At 51.6% G+C, this 17,130-nt stretch overlaps 2 protein-coding genes across 2 annotated transcripts; both read right to left on the reverse strand.

The window, feature by feature from the left end:
* Window positions 1–575: 575 nt before the first annotated feature.
* Window positions 576–2,617, reverse strand: LOC101762241 (amino acid transporter AVT3B-like). Its single transcript, XM_012847884.3, is given in 2 exon segments — window positions 576–1,698; window positions 1,701–2,617. Coding segments are annotated over 2 exon segments (1,527 nt in total). The 5' UTR covers window positions 2,428–2,617; the 3' UTR covers window positions 576–898.
* Window positions 2,618–12,610: 9,993 nt separating this feature from the next.
* LOC101762640 lies at window positions 12,611–14,877 on the reverse strand. The gene is made up of 2 exons (XM_004976453.4): window positions 14,397–14,877; window positions 12,611–13,023 (listed from the first exon to the last, which is right to left on the reverse strand). The coding sequence occupies exon 1, from the start codon at window positions 14,770–14,772 to the stop codon at window positions 14,398–14,400; it is 375 nt and encodes a 124-aa protein (XP_004976510.1). The 5' UTR covers window positions 14,773–14,877; the 3' UTR covers window positions 12,611–13,023; window position 14,397.
* Between the last annotated feature and the right edge of the window lie 2,253 nt (window positions 14,878–17,130).

Here is a 17,130-nt window from a genome sequence, read left to right on the forward strand (position 1 = left end):
ATCTCATGATGTCCAAACATGTCACTCTCCTCTTGCCCGGGAAAGATGTAGCCCAGGCCCAAGCCCCCAGGGTAGGAGTAGCCTGGAATCTGCTCTCCGGTTGTCTTGGAGAAACACGGAGGAAGAGCAGCTCAGAGACAGAGCAGCCATGAAAACTTGATGAAAAACGAAGCAGTTTTCTGTTTTGTCAGCTGATGGCAACGAAGGGAAGGATAAGAGCCGCTTGTTTTTCCTTCTGCAGTGAAGTTGTCGATTCGTTTGACCCAGCGAGTTCTTCTTTCTTAAAAAAGCTCTTCTTTTGACGTGGCCAAATTCTTCAAGTTTTCCTTCTTTGAAGTGCACGACAACATTTCCGTTAAACATAAGCCCAGGCCAGCATTGTTACACCACTCTCACTTGTCAACCTCTAGTCCTCTACGAATCATTCAAAATTACGGCCAAGAAACCAAAACCACGCACAATTACCTTTTCTAGATGCATAGTTTTTACTATGCACTTAGTGTATGTCTAGATGCATAATAATATCTATGAACATAAAAAAAGATAAAATAACCTACAATTTGGAACGGAAGGAGTACTACAAACACCTTAAAATAAATCTTACATAACATAGTTCCTGGAACATAATCGTGCATTTTTACAGGCATTCCCATTCGATTCCTCTTTCGTTCTCTTACAACATCATATAGGACACACCGGTGGATTTGCAACAAGTTACAATTGGAACCTGTATCTGAACTAAAGCTTATAGATTTCAATTGTCTATGCCCTTGCGTATTTTCAAGCAATGCAAGCATGCCCAAATCAACATCGCGGCTGAATTGGGTATCAATCTACTCGAACCAATGTACAATTGAGCGTTCCCAATGCAGTAGCAAAGTGAGAAAACTGTCGATGCTTACACGTTGGAAGAAGAACTGAAGATTTGAACGAGCGACGTCCATGTCCCGGACACCGCAAGCGCAATCCCGATGACGATGACGACCACGTCGGCCACGAGCGCGGCGCACCCGATGTCGCCGCCGAACACCTTGAGGTGGAACGCGGCGGGCAGCACGAAGCCGAGCACGACGCAGACGCTGCTCCCGACGAGCGAGAGGAAGTCAGCGAAGTTAGGCACGAGCATCGCCAGGAGCCCGACGACCACGACGAGGATCCAGCGCAGCCACCAAGCGTAGCGCTTGCCGCAGAGCAGGCGCTCGGCGACCTCGTACACCGGGTTCATCATCACGGGGAAGGTGAAGAAGAGGTTGATGCAGAGGCCGAGCTGCACCAGGACGGAGAGCCATCCCGTGCCGAGGTTCGTGGTGATGATGTCCCGTGTGGCGGCGCCGAACGCGAGGTAGCCCATGGCGCCGAACAGCCCGTACATGACGGCGATGAATACCATGGACAGCGCGAGCGTGGCGCCGAACTTGCGCTTGTCCGCGGCCTCCGCCTCCAGCGGCAGGACCATTCCGATTCCCTCGAAGGCGTAGACGGCGACGCCGAGCCCGTAGAGGAGCTCGGCCGGCCCGGCGAAGGCGAACACGGGGGGCTTGTTGGCGAGCCAGATGGAGGCGTCCTGGCCCAGGACGACGCCCATGGCGCCGAGGTCAACGACGTCGGCGAAGATGCTGAGCGGCGCGAGGAGCGTGAGCGTCTTGATGGAGTTGAGGCCGAGCTGGAACGGCAGCATGGCCCAGATGAAGAGCGCCTGGCGGTAAGGAGCGGGGACGCCGGGGACTCGGCCCCGATTGGGTAGAGGTGCGCCATGGTGTTGGAGATGAAGATGAGGTAGCCGACGCAGAAGCTGGCCTGGCTGAGCACGAGCATGGCGTCGACGGCGTGGCGCCCGGCCGCGCCGTAGATGGCGTGGCCCAGGTCCCCGAAGGAGGCGATCTTGGGGTGCTCGTCGGCGATCCGTCGGCGCGCGGCGACGAGCAGCATCATGCAGTGGAAGGTGAGCGCGGCGACGGCGAGGAGGAGCAGCGTCCCCGCCGCCCAGCCCGTGCGGGAGAAGGTGTAGGGGAGGCCCAGCACGCCCGAGCCGACCACCGCGATGAAGACGTTGGCGAACGTCTTGGGCTGCGACGACAGCTTCCCGCCCGCGCCGCCGCCGTGCAGCCCGCCGTGCTGCGGGAGCAGCGGCGCCGCCGCGTCGAGCCGCGAGGACGAGGAGCTCGCCTCCTTGTCGAACCCCATGGCCACCCGCTGGAGCAGGCGGATCGAGCGGCAACAATCGGCCGGAGCGGTTGGAGCGTGGTGGCGTGGCCTGCTGGCGTCCGGGGAAATGGGGAATTGGGGGAGCTCACGCCGTGCGCTCTCTCGCTTTGTAGTGGTGGAGGCGCAGCAGGGCCGGAGACAGCTACTAGCCGAGGTGGGTGTGGGATCGGGCATCGGAGCGGGACACGCCGCGGACTTTTCCTTGGGCAACGCCGTGGACATGGTTCACGGCCTGTTCACTGTGCAGCAATCAATCACTCAATCAGGTTCAGGCCATCACAGTATGGCGTGCCATGTGCGGCGCACGGGCGGCGAGGGTGTCGGCGCACGGGCGTGTCCCTGTGGGCTGTGGCCACACTCTGTAGTGGCGATGAGAGGTGGCCTTGCTCTCGCCGGCACGGCGGCATGGTGAGCTTCTTCAGCTATGCTCGCCATGGCCGCGAGTGCCCGGCTTCGAGTTTTTGTGGCTTCCCCACGCTATTGGGTTCCGGCCAACTTCATCAACTTGTTCGCGCCAGTGCAAGCTGCCCAGCCGGCGGTTGGCAACCAGGACACCATTGAGGAAATCTACCAGAAAATAACCCTCTACTAATGTTCCTCGGCCAAATCTGTCAGTTTCCGTCCATGCCGAGCACGATACGGCGGAGAGAGGACGGAACGGAGCGCCGCATCCGGACCCGGACGGATCGAACTTTTCCTCCCCTTCTGCTAACGCTTGTTTCGTAATGCGCTCGTGCCCAACTGCTGTGGAGCCAACCTGGCCAAAAAAAAAAAAAACTGCTGTGAAGCCAACCTGACAGGGAAAGCGACGTTGATGTTTTCTCTCATGATTTTTTTCTTCTTTCGTTCGGGAAATTTTTTCGGTGACGTTGATATGGGCATGGGCTGCCGGTGCATGAACTTGCTACATGCGGTTAACCTGACGCTTGGGTAGTTTCCCGCGAAGATACTGGCATCCTTCGACTCTGCCCATGCCTTAGCAGAATGCATAATTGACCATACCGACAAAAAAAAAGAATTCATAATTGACCAGGGTTGTGTTTCGTATTTGTTTCGACATTCTTTCGTGTGTGAGGTAAAAGGCTTGCGATCGTGGACAACATAGGGAAACGATGACGAGTGAGACGCACGGGGTCCATTAGTTTAGTTTGATTCAATGTCTCTACTTTCTCTGTTCCAAATTATAAGTTTGTTGTTTTGATTCCTCAAGATTCGTAGATATAGGTATATCTAAGTGCATATCTAAAAAATCAAAACGATCTATAATTTGAAACTGAGGGAGTATTTAAATAAACACTCGATTATCACGTTGCCGTGTAATGGTGAGCTGAAAGCTCATCCAGCGTATCGTCACGTGGGATTTGATTATTGTATCGCGCAGCAGCTTTCAGATCTTGAGCTACAGTTTAGATTAGGTAGCAGTAGAGAAGACAAGAGTTGGATCGACAGATCAGACGCGTGTCGACTTTGAACACCTTTTGCCCTTGTTTACTTTATCCTTAACTTCCAACTTTGACACTATGCAAAAAGAAAATTCTCCATCACATCAAACTTGCGGTACATGCATGGAGTACTAAATGTAGACGGAATTAAAAATTAATTGCACAGTTTTGTTGTACTTTGCGAGACGAATCTTTTGAGCCTAATCAGTCAATGTTTGGACAATAATTCACAAATACAAACGAAACACTACAGTGTGCTACAGTGTGTAAACAGTAATTTGGCACCTCCAAACTTTGGCAACTAAACAAGACCTTTTGAGGGCTTTAAAAAAAACTGCACGAACAAATCATGTGTCCGCTTGACCATGTATACAGTGACTATGGGGAAGTACGGCTGTGGCAACGCGATATTCTCATATTCACACCCAATTTGGCAATTTGAGGCCTCAAGTGCATCATGAAGCTCGACAGGCCGGTGATTCCTTGGTCCTTGCAGCAGGAATTTGCAGATTCGGAAGTGCATGTTTCCTTTTACTGAGCAAACAGACAAAACTTCACGGTTGGGAGCAACTCCAAGTGCTTCTTGAAGCATGAGACAGGCCGGTGATTCCCTTGCAGCAGTTTTTTTTTTTCAGAATCAGAAGTGATTCTTTTCCTGAGGAAACAGACAAAACTGCGTGCTCTGAACATTTGTTAGGCATTCCATAGAGCAGGGTTGTGTGGTAGAGCATTTAGCCCAACCCAGCCAGAATTTGGAATCCACTGTGGATAGAGTGCGACGGGCCTACGACAGCTAGACACGAACGAGCATAGCAGGCTCAACCACGCACGAGCCACCCGTGAACGCGGCCGTTCTCCGCGTCGTTCGGCCGGCGAGGGAGGGAGGGAGGAGGATTCGGTGACTTCCCTTCGAAACTGACAAGCGCTGATGGGCCAATAGCTTGCGGCCTCGAGCGGACGCGGTGGCCGGTGGCCGCACTTGCGCCTAGTGTACTCGTGTGCCCCGGCCGGCAGCCGGCAGCGCTCACGCTCGGACGCGCGCCACGCCGGGTAGCTCGTCCCTTCCCTTCCCTTCCCTTCCCTCTTGTAGTTTTGTGCAGCGAGGTTTGCCGTCCATCGCTCCGACGCAACACCCGCAGCGCCTTCTTGGGCGTCAGCTGTGGGACGAGGCCTCGAGGGGTGGCGCTGCGAAACAGCAAACAACATCAGCGAAAACAAACTCAAGGCCCGGAAAGAAACGAGACTCGCGAAGAAACTTCACTTACACTCCTCCAACGCAAGGGTGGCGCAGGCGTTTCGCCTCCGAGCCGGACGCCGACCCCGGGGCATCCGGCAACGGCCGCTTGCCGCCGCTCCTCTGCTCCTGGACCGCAGGCGGAGGGACGGGGGTCGGCTCGGTCGACCCCCAGGGGGCGCTCCGCGCCGACCCCCAGGGCGCGGCCCCGGAGCTTTGCGGGACCAAGTCCCGAGCAGGCGGCCTGCCCGCTTCATCCCCCGCGACCGATTGGGAGCGCGGTTCCCGGATAACAAGCGCGCCAGACCGGGGGGACAGGGTGAACTCCTCTTCCTCCTCTCTTCCACCTCATCGTCGTCGTCGTCGTCCGACACGACATGTCCTCGTCGCCACCGCTGGAACTCCTTGGCAGCCCTCTTCTTCTTCTTCGCCGTCTCCTTGTCCTTGCGACGCTTTTGCTTCTCAGCAAGGAGACGGTTCTGCAGCCGCCGCTCGGCGTCCTTCGGCACCGGCGGGCGCGAGTCCACGACCCGGGTCATGATGCCCTGCAAACGCAAAAAAGCCCCGCGTCAGAGCGGCGGACCAAGAAACACGAAAAAAGAAGGTTGGCGCACGGAGTCCTTACCAGATTGATGAAATTCTCGTCTGGGCGCATCGGAGGGTGGCCGGGCACCGGGTAGTCGGCGTCCTTGTCCTCCAGTGCCTCCCGGACCCGCTGCCGGATCTCGAAGGCAGCGAGCGCACCCGTCGCAAGGACGGAGCCCTCGGTCGGTGCACCGGGGGTCATCTCGGCAAGCGAGCGGACCCGGAGCATCAGCGGCGTCACCCTCCGGGCGTGGTACGCCCCGATGACCCCGGCTCCGGTCAGTCCCCTCCCCTTCAGGTGCTCGATGGCCTGCAGCAAGCCGGTGATCCTCTTCTTCTCCTTCTCCACCGGGCCGTACGACCACACTTCCGGCGCCACCTCAATGACGCGGCCGGTGAACTCCGGCAGGGCAGAGTTGGGGTAGTTCTTCACATAGAACCACTTCTGGTGCCACCCCTTGTGGGATGCCGCGGTCTTCATCACCATGTACTCCTTGGCGCGGGTATGGCGGAGGTGGATTCCGGCGCACCCTATCGGCACCGGGGTCGACCGCTACTGGTTTCCCCTCTTCTCGGCCTTCTGGTACAGGCTGACCGTGAAGAAGTACTTCCACAACGAGAAGTTGGGCTCAATGCCCAGGAACCCCTCGCACAACGTGACGAACACCGCGATGTGCTGGATCCCGTTGGGGTTGAGGTGCTGCAGCTCAAGCCCATAGTAGTGCAAGAGCCCGCGGAAGAAGAGGCTCGGCGGAGTCGCGAACCCCCTCTCGTGGAAGTGGGCGAAAGATACGACGTGGCCGGCGGGCGGATTCGGCACCTCCTCCATCTCAGGGAACCTCCACTCATCCCTCTCCGTCCTCTCGCAGAGGAGGCCCTTCTTCACGAGGCTGTCGGCGCGCGAGGAGCCGAAGTTGGAATGCGCCCAGGATCCCATCGCTGGAGGGAGAAGAACTCGATGGGGGATGGGGAGAAAGGGTGCGGCGCTGGGTGGAGGAAGACGAAGCGGGCGCAGAAGAGCTAAGGGCGTGCGAGGAGATGAAAAGGCTTGAAGGCAGATAGCGGGCGGAACCAGCGAGGCGAAGTCCTCATTTTATAGGGAAGGCGCGAGGGGAGCAGAACAGAGCCCTTATCGTAATAAATGCAGCGCCAGGTACGCCCCCGTCACACCCGCTCCCTTTTCGGAAACCGTGCGCACGATCTGCAGCGGAAACATCCCCTCCTCCCTCGATTCGCGGGTCGGCGCCATCCACCACTTCGTCTCCCGGAAGACACGTACGCGACATCCTCCACGTTCGGCCCAAGACACGACCTCCACTACGATTCGGCCCAAGGCCCATCAAAAGGTAAAAAGGGATATGGGGCTGAAAAACGCCCCTACGGCCCATTACGATCCAGAGGTTTGAATGCTGGCCTGCCACAGGTTCGACAGCCGCCTCAGGATAACCCCGAGCGAGGGGTGAGAAGAGACGAGTCCGCTAGCGACCATCACCCGGGCGCGTGACAACCCAGGGCGTCTCAATCTCACATTCGAGTCTGGACCGGCATCAAAGTTCATGGTTTTTCCCCAAAGGAAGGCAACGAGCCCCCAGATCCGACCGAACGGACTCGGGAACTATATGAATTGGCCGACCGGAGCTTGGGGTACGCCACCAGCTTGGCCCAAGCCGACCCCCCCCCCCCGAACGGGGACCGGGATCCCACTTGAATCAACCCGTTAGTAGCTCAACGAGCACCACGGTTCGCCCGACGAGGATAGCGTGGCACGGCTCACCCCCTTCGTCCTAGCGAACGGACGCTTGAGGGGTAACGAACAAAAGTCGACCTAGCCTCCGAACGGTCCCCTGCAACGCGCGGGGGCTCGGGGCTGGCCTCGCAACCTAAGGCCACGCGGGTGGTCTCAACTTAAGGCTCGCAGACGGAAGGGAACGACAAGAAGTCCTCCCGTGCCGAGTAGCTCACAGGATGCGTCGCCTAATTGATCCCCTCGGTCAAGCCATCCGAACAACACCTCCTGTCCCGGATCAACCGCGAGGATCCCATACTGGCGATCACAGCAGCCTCTGGAGGAGCGTCCCCGCTCCACCACAGGCTCGGAGGCTACTGTTGGGGGGAAATATTAACGATCTTCCCAAGCCCATGGAAACAACAAAACGTAAAGGCCCAGGCCCACTTAAGGTAACAAGACTGCCGTTGGCCCAATACGGGAGGGAGAGGCCACACTCCGCCTCGCCCGACCCGGTGTCCCGGGGTCGGACATTACCGACCCCTTGAAGACCAAACTCCGCCTCGCCCGACCCAGGGGACCGGGGTCGGGAGCGCCCGACCCCCGCCGCAAAACTCCGCCTCGCCCGACCCTGGACGCGGGGGTCAGACTTGTTCGAACCCACAAGACAAATATCTGCCTCGGGCGCAAATTGGAGGATCAGGGCGTGGATCTCGTGGGCCCTCCTATCGACCTCACCATAAATGCGCTGCGGCCCTAGCATGCAGAAAGGAGCTGGCGCTCCCAACGCGACCCATCACAAGTACCCATGCGTGACCGTGCGGTGCGAGCTGCAGTGGTCGTGGCTCCCTCTGATTCGCCACAGGGTAGTCATGGCCCGCGCCGTCCGGCACAGGAAGGCGTTCCGCTCGTTCTCGTGCCCCGCGCTCCCGATGACAGGGACGCGACATCCGCGTCTCACGGGTGATCAGCAAGATAACAGAATCGGCCATTCTCCCAGGCAGGCACAGACGCCAAGACTGAACATCATCATCATGCCTGGCAGCAACGGCCACCGGAGAGATCATCGACAGGATCTGGAGGCAGCCGCCCTCTCCCGACGGACGTGCTGACAGGAGCCGGAGGCCGGAGCGAGGGGGCGGCGGCCCTGGAACTTGGTCCCTCTCCTTATGTTGTATTTTACTTAGCTTTGTTTGTCTCTCTTACTCCCCTGACACCCGGTCTCACCTGTAACCCCGGTGGCTCCCTTGCGCTATAAAAGGAGAACCGAGGCATGAGACAAGGGGGGCTCAAGCCAACAGAACACACTCACACCCACTTAGAGCATCAGTGCATACCCAAGAGACCTAGGATCAGCTCCCTCTCTCGCACTCCTGTAACCCCTGCTACAGAACCCCGCGTGGGCAACACGAGCAGCTCCCGATACTGGACGTAGGGCGGTCCTTTGCCCGAACCAGTCTAAACCCCGTGTCACTCACGCCACCATCCGAAGCCTTACGCGCGTAAAAGAAATTTACTAGTCTAAGTCTTGACCCGCTAATCTTGACAACGACAACATGTATATTCTAAAGCCAAGGCCAATTCAGGTACACATAATTTTGGATATGCTGGTCTTACCACATTGTATACTCCTTGCTCAACCTTTTTGATGGATCTGACCTTAGCCCTTGCAATACATACCGTCACGAAATGAAAGTGTTCTTATTAGTGCATGATTTGCGAAAATGTGCTTCTTATGTGCTTTCGAAGAGCCAAATTGACACTTTTTATTGTTGTGCTAAAATTCACATTTGCAATCAACAGGTTAGTAAGGGTCCGTTTTACTTGCCATCACTTACTCAGCTCAGATCTGTTGGTCATTAGGTACATTTTCTTTGTCAAATCTACATTCCGTGGCGTCTATTCATGCAAATTGTTAAATGAAGCATATTCTCTTACAAAATATGTGTAATTGGTTAAAGTTTGCTCTCTCTTCTCTATTTTACATTTTGCAGCTCATTTGGACCAGAGCCTCAGAAACTGACCACTTGATCGTGTCACTGTTTTTAGTTGTTTGATGACGGTTTTGCCAAATTTACATTCTCTGGATTTACTTTGATTCATTGCTTGCAGGAAAGGTACAATTTACACTGGTCACCCATGACTTGGACGCAGATGCAATTGCTGTGTTTAGAATTTCATATTCATGTGTCAGACACTTATATTATGGTTGTGAAGCAAACACAGCTATTTGCACACTAGCCTGCAATGTCTAAAGATTCCTTTTAGCACTGTACTTTACTGGCAGGGTTATGACTTATATGAATTTATGGAATGTGCCACCAATATTTTGGTATGTTTCTTTGGCAGGATTATGACTTATATGAATTTATGGCTCAGATCTCTACAGCATACTGGATTTCTGAAACTACAACGACAGACAGCAGCGTATCCACGCAGAACAGTCGTGCTACATTTACAGGCGCGGCGTAGCGCGCCAGCTGTCCTAGTTACCTACACAAGTGGGAGACTGAGTAGAACCGGGGCGTCACATCGCCTTAAGATCAAATTATAACAAATTGATCAAGTTATGACAAATTGGACTCCTATTCCCTCAACCAAAGGTTGGATGCCATCATATAAAGATTATACAGTAGCATGATTATCATTACTTAATGATGACACTGGCGTTTAAACTCTGGTCCAGGATATTCTTGGACAAGACTGCAGAGTGCACCTTCAGTGGGTCGGTGCAAAGGGATGGTATCATCATAGGTCTGTGGGGTTGCATGCATCTTTTGTGAGTGCCAAGGGTCTGGCCTGCACAGGTGGACCTTACCATTGTGGTCGTGTTGGTGCACCAGGGAGATTTCAAGGCTGCAATCGAGTACTTCTAGCCTCTAGCGTCAACATGCCATTGCAATTGGAGAACTTTGTAACCTGGAGCTCTGCAGCCAAAATCAGAACACACATTGATGAAGAAAAAAGAATAAATAATAAAGAAACCAATGTCTCCAGCAGGTCGGCTGCAGAAGGACAACAAAATGCTGTAATTTGCGTCACATTATGACAAACAGAAATGTAGCATGCATGGTAGCAGAAAATAGCTTTCACTAGGTTATCGCTACCTCACCGATATAGCTGAAGTAAAATATAAGGGTTCAGTAATTTTCACTCCAGCTCCTCTTCTAATGTTTCACACGACCTCCCCCAACCATGAGTCTAAAGTCTAAACTCTATGAGCTTAGACATTACAGAAGTCGTGAATCATGTGGTACAGATGACATATTATAAAGAGCAACTATATAGCGGGTGGCAAGCCTGTGCGTCCCATTACAGCTCTAGAATGCTCTAGAATGAAGCTGTGGCACTAAATGGTACTTGATGAAATGACAACTCAGATGTGGAACAAGGGTTCAGTGACCTTGATAAGAGATCCAAAGAAGTCATCCTAACTTAGTCCTTGTTTGGATATATAGGAATACTCTTCAGTACGTATTGTAGGGATCGGGGTAGAAATTTAGTTCATTTTCAACTCTAATCCATAAGGATTGAGAGGGGATGGGTTTATCCAAACAAGGCTTTAGCGGTAATATGGTCCAGGGAACCTATGCTGCTAGAAGCCATCACAACTACCAACAAAGCACTCTCAATGGATGGACACAGGGGTCCTCCAACTTTCAGAGAGAGACAAAGCGTGGATAATGGATATCCAGCACTAAGCATGCGTACCAACAAAAAGTACAGACTAGTTACTCCCTCTATATTCTATACAAATTGCTGGAGAAGGCGGTCCCATCACCAATGCTAACAGCAAATATCATACAGTATAAGGGAAACTTTCTTTTAGATCTATATGCTCTAGAATCAAGCCATTTCTACTGGGCTCAAACAGCAATCATATGGGTGAAGTATCATTGCTGGCTGCTTAGAAAAGCATAAACGATGTGCAGAAATATAAACACCAGAATGATAGCTGTGGCGCTACATGCTTAAGAAAAGACAGTGCTGGTAATAGCCAAAAAATAAAGATACCTGGAGATTTGAGCATCCATCTACAATGTAATCCTCCTCTTATGGCTTTCTTAGTCCAAAAGCACAACTACATAATACAGTCATAAATGAACAAAATGATACTTAGTAAAGGAAACAAGATAAGTCAAGATAGGACAATTCACCAACACCTATCACTCATACTGAGCAGAAAGTAGAGTAAAAGCTATTTTGCCGTTTTAGAAACTTCTCGTTCAATGGGCTAATCAATATCCTTACAACAGTACCAGGCTAAAGTAGTCAAGACAAGTGCTGAAGTCACAACCATGGTGGATGGAAAGTGTGAATAAGTTGATGGAACCAAAATAATAATATTTATTCATTTAAGATAATAATAATGCCAATCACCGAATCACCAGAAAATCAGCATACAACATGCAAAGAAAATTTACAGTGAAAGGATAAATCCATTCAACTGAGATAATTGATTTAGACCAGCTACAGTCCAAAAAAGGAGGTAAATATGGAATAAGTTGCTCAGGAAAGGTATCCAAATTAACACGCAGTTTAACTGTTTAAACATTATTGTGGTAAACTAAAAAGATGCGATAAATTAACATGCAGCTCAATCTTAAGTGAGGATCCATGCCCACCTCATAAGAGATTGTTAACCAGACAACTTGTACCAAGTATAAATTGCAAACTCAGCTACACTAACAGCCAGGTTAAAAATAAGCATGCTCAGTAGTTATCATAAAGCTTGCAAAAATGAACTCCAAACCTTTTCTCTTGCATAAGAATACTTTTTGGAAGAGTCAACAAGGGGCTAAGATAGCCCACCTGAACGATTTCAATTCTTCAAATCAAATTACAAGATCAAGTAACCGTCTGCGGGAACCAGCAGACAGTGATCAGGATACAAGGGCCAAAACCCACAACAGAAAAGGGATAGGAAGCCACAAAGGACCACAATTGCAGCACACATACATAACAGACTCATTAAACAACACGACACACGGAGCTACAGGCAGAACAGTCAAGTCAAACCTGAGAAAGTAAGCTCTACTACGATTATACAGAAATACAATCCAAACTGTTCTTAAGATAAATGGCGGAGAGACAACGACATAATCTGTTAGGATTATGTCAAAGAATTATCCATATAGTTATCCCTCCAATTTTTGTTAATCAGATTAGCAACAAGTATACATACCACTCCAAAATGTTTTAAAAAAACAAAATGCTTTTCACATACCAGCTGATTGCTACAAGTACCCCTAATTTCATTCCATAGCTTGCCTATAAGATGAACCTCCAGTGACTTGTCTGTCTATGGATCTCTAGAAGAAACACAAACATACATTTTCAAACATATAGATGGATGTGGCAACAGCACTTGCTTCTTATGCAGTTGAAATCTATCACAAACCCACACAGAGGTAAACATCACTCAATGTCTCCACTAGAAGATATAGATCATATACTTGCTACTGCTACTGGTTGAGTAGTAGCGATTCAAAAGGATAAAAGACAGCACTGCATAGGAAAACTTTCCAGGCTTGTAACTGTATTTCAAATACAAATGCAATAACACTGGTGTGAACCATCTGGTATTCTCTAAATGGCCAATCCATGAAAGAAAGAGGGTGGAATAAAATCATGTCAGAACAGATGCAAGCATCCTTCTGCTTACTGGTACATATGCATTTAAGAAAATGCTTCAACAGTACTGAGACTAGCTAAATGACAATACACCATCTAGGCCTGACTTATCCAAAGATACCATCTCTGATACACTGAGCTAAGTCAAGTGAGCCTCTCTCCATTACTGGTGCAAATAGCTACAGTGAATGAGCCACCTGTCAAGTAGAAAATGGATATCAGGCTGCATCATAAAATAACAGTTAAGAGAAATAAACTATTCCATACATATGACGTTGTGCGCTAACAAAGCTATATGATGAAGCCATATAACCTTTTAACAATTTTGAAGCAGAGGATACAGTGAAAGAAAACTACCTGTTCTTTACAGTGAGTTTACTACAATGGATTTACACAGTGAGGAAGTAGAAAAAATATTAGTCAAATATTAACACTACGGCAAAACTTAAATATGGCACCGGTATTGAGCGGCAACCACTCCAATCACATGATACATATACAACACCCAGAATGAATAAAGGTAAGAAGCATAATTGAGGTTTCAATGTATGCTGTGAATCGCGATGCAGTGCCTATGTTCTCTATGATGCAGGAAACATGTGGTCTGCTCAGTCAAGAAGGGGCCACCCAGATTAACCAAATTTAATAGTATTGGATCCATGGACAGGTTTAGTTGAACTAAGGCCCACTAGGGTCATGGCCATAGTCGTGGACCAAACTGAAACCAGTATACCACCCATAGTTTTCCATAGCCCATTTCAATTACGGAATGGGCTGCCCCTGCTGTTTGGCGGCTTCGGCCTAATCTCTCTCTGAACCCTAGCCACGACAACTGGCAAGAGTCCAGCCATTCTGTGGTCACCAGTAAAACAGGAGTCCATGACGGAGGGCTAACGCTGGTGGCCCTAGTCTTGCCGAAAGCACAGCTCCTCGGCTGTCGATGGCACGTCTTCTTGTGTCCATCATTCTATCAACAGCAAAGATAACAATTAAACCATATACTTACTGCTAAATCCCTACATCAGGATCACCTGAACAGCTCATGGTTTTTCCTACCATCTATATTTCCAGGACTACCATGTACAGGACCTAATCCACTCCATCATGAGTTTGTGACTTGGCTCTTAGTAATGTTGTTGCAAAATTTCAACAGCACTCAAAAGTTCAAATAACCTTGAGAAGCTAATCCATGCCCAAACATTGGTTGGACAGCATTTTATGCATACAAGCAAGGCATCAACATCAGAATTTCTTGATTGTTTTTTCCACGCAACAGGTTTTCCACTGATCAAGGTTACAGCATATACATTAATAAGCAAGTAGAACTGCATAGATGGACTGGAAACGAACACATACCAGTCTCTCACCGAGCAAATTCACAAGTGGATGGCAGCACCAAGCAACCCAAATCGAATCACTCAACATGTAATTGAAAAGGCGACTAGATCGACTAAGACAAAGCAACCTTGGGGATCGATTATCAGATTCGGACGAAACGATATGCAACTAAGGGATCGATTATCTCATTCTGACGAAACGAAAACCCTAGCTTTAGCTCCCAACGCCTCACCTCACTTGCAGTAGCGGTCGGCCTTCTTGCGCACGCGGTCGTCAAGGGCCTCCTCGACGGAGCGATTGCGGGCGGCGGCGCGGGCGGCGTTGGCGGGGTCGTACCCGAACTTCTTGGCCTCTACGGGGAAGAGCTCCTCGTACTTCATCCTCTTCGCCGCGTCGATGGTGTAATCGTCGCCGGCGCCGCTACCGCCTCCGCCTTCGGCGCCCTCCGCGGCCGCGGCCGCCGCGGCCTCGACATCACCGTCGGCGGGGGCATCGGAGGCGGGCTTCTTATTCTTCTTCTTGTGCTTCTTCGGCTTGTGGAGGGAGGCAGCCTCGCCGCCCTTGAAGACGAGGCGGCCGGCTTTGGCTTTCTTGTACGCGTCAGACATGGAGGACGGGGTCGAGAGTCGAGACTCGGGAGTCGGGAGAGATGGAGTGGAGATGAGGACGAAGCGGGTGCGTCGCGCGGTCGATTCACGCCGGATCGGTTGACTCGTTTATCTCCCGGCAGCTGGGTTCAGCTCTACTTCACCAACTTCATCTTTTTGCAGCTTCATTCTATCAATTTTTAAAAAAATATGAAGTTGTTGTATGTGTTTAGCTAATTGCAGTGCTTCAGCTCTAGAAACATAAGAATATATTGTGAATAGTCTATTCTACCCTTTACGAATGTGCCCATATGTCAGTGTTTTTCTTTTCTCTCCCGCTCCTCTTCCTCTCTCTCCCTTCTCTTTTCTCCCAAAATGTTGCCCACGGCACGCTCCGACGACCTCGCTCCAGCTACACACGCACCGGCCTGGCTCCTCCTACGTCTCCGGTCATGTCCTTCTCCTGTGCCGCGTTGCTCTTCTCGTCCTCACGCGTCCCGGCGGCTGCAAGATCCACACGTCGCGCGGCCGCTGCACCCCTCGTTCATCTGCCGTAAGATGCGGCCTCCACCTGCGATGACTGTCTGAGGGCCGTGAACCCGCTTGAACTCTTGCCCTCCGATGCCAGCGCCGTGCTTGGAGTGAATCGTGTCCCAACGGGCTTCAATCCAAGCTCAATTAGCCTCTCCGGACATGATTCAGATTCAAAGAAGCTAAGTGCTACGGCGGCCGTGCTCTGTCTACCCCTCTTGCGCGGCTCGACCTTCTTTGCGACCTGCCGTGGCCGTGGCTGGAAGCCGACAGAGAGGAGGACGGCGCCGGATCCAGAACACGATTGCCGACGTGCAAGAGGAAGCCCTGCTCCCCTAGCTCGCGGCAGCAGGGTCGGATTTGGCTGTGCGTGAGCTCCGGGCGGCCGCAGCGGCGCGAGAGAGGACGAGGTTCAGGCGGCCAACGGCGGTTGGGGAACTCGAGCTCCGAGCAGTCGCGACGGCAGTTGGGGAGAGCTGGAGCTCCGGGCGGCCGTGGCCGCACGGGATAACCCGAGGTCCGGGCGGCCGCAGCGGCGCAAGAGAGCCCGAGCTCCGGGCGGCCAACGACGGCTGGGGAACCGGAGCGTCGAGCGGTCATGGCGGCGGCTGGGGAACCGAAGCTCCAAGCGACGCAGCCCCACAGGGGGTAGGGCGGTGTGGCGACGCGGCCATGCCACATGGGAGGCGGGAGCGAGGAAAAAATAGAAATGAAACGGTGTCTTAGTGTAACCAGTGGCAATGGTGGGTAAATACCCACCAACTCCACGAGGAGGTCTGAAAAGGTGGTTTTTGGAACATCTCTTAAGGTACTCAAAAAAACGTGGATCTACCTCCTACTCCACATTTTTCCTGGAGCCGGAGTTGCTGGAGCTAGACGTGTTTGGCTGCGAAACTTTTAGAGTTGATGGAGTGGAGCAATTTTTCTTGGAGTGGAGTGCTCCCAAACATACCCTTAAGTTAAGATAAAATAACATCCAACAAGGGTTTGGTTTCGACCATTGAACATCAAAAACAGAAATATTTAATCATTCATCAAAAACCATTTAATTTCGCTATTTAGTAGTTTCGGTTTCTGTCGGTGTTTTAGACTGGCAACCCACCTAGGAAGTACCCTAGGTGATCTTTTGTGTGGTGGGTGTCGTCGAGAATTAAGTAGTCGATGGTGACACGAGGAACGCGATTTAGACAGGTTCGGGCCGCTAGATCGCGTAATACCCTACGTCATGTGTGTTAGTTGTATTGATCTTGTTCTCTGTTGTTCGTTGTCTGGACGGGGTCCCTGCTTGCCCTTATATAGTTGGGGGAGCAGGGTTACAGGGCGGATTGCGTATGAGTCCTAGTCGAGTACGTTATAGAGTCCTACTCTAACTCGGTAGAGTAGTTTCCTTTTAACCCGACTAGTCTTTGGTGGGTTCACGAAGCCTACGTGCCCTGTAGAGTAGTTTTCATGTCCAAGTTGGTTTCGGGTACGTTCCCCTGAGTAGGTTCGTACAAGTCTTCTGGTGGACCCAGGAATACCTAGCCGACAATTTCGACCATTGAACACCAAAATAGAAATATTTGACCATTCACTGTCAAAACCGTTTAATTTTGCTATTTGGTGGTTTTGATGGTGGAATTTTGCTATTTGGTGGTTTTGATGGTGGTTTTGCTGACGTGACTGACACATGGCAGTGGATCCCACATGTCAATTTTTTTTCCTCTTTCTCCCTTCCTTCCTGCTCTCTCCTCTCTCCTGGCCGCCGCCACCGCTAGAGCGCCCGCCCGTGAGCTGTGCAGCCACGGCCACCGTCGCGCCTGGCATTCATCATCTTCCCTACCGCCACCGGGACGGCCTCGTTCACGC

The sequence above is a fragment of the Setaria italica genome, chromosome VII (genome assembly GCF_000263155.2).
Source record: "Setaria italica strain Yugu1 chromosome VII, Setaria_italica_v2.0, whole genome shotgun sequence".
Taxonomy (NCBI): domain Eukaryota; kingdom Viridiplantae; phylum Streptophyta; class Magnoliopsida; order Poales; family Poaceae; genus Setaria; species Setaria italica.

Coding starts and splice junctions, on each gene's coding strand:
- LOC101762640 (XM_004976453.4), bottom strand. CDS start 14,772: ATGTCTGACGCGTACAAGAAAGCCAAAGCCGGCCGCCTCGTCTTCAAG.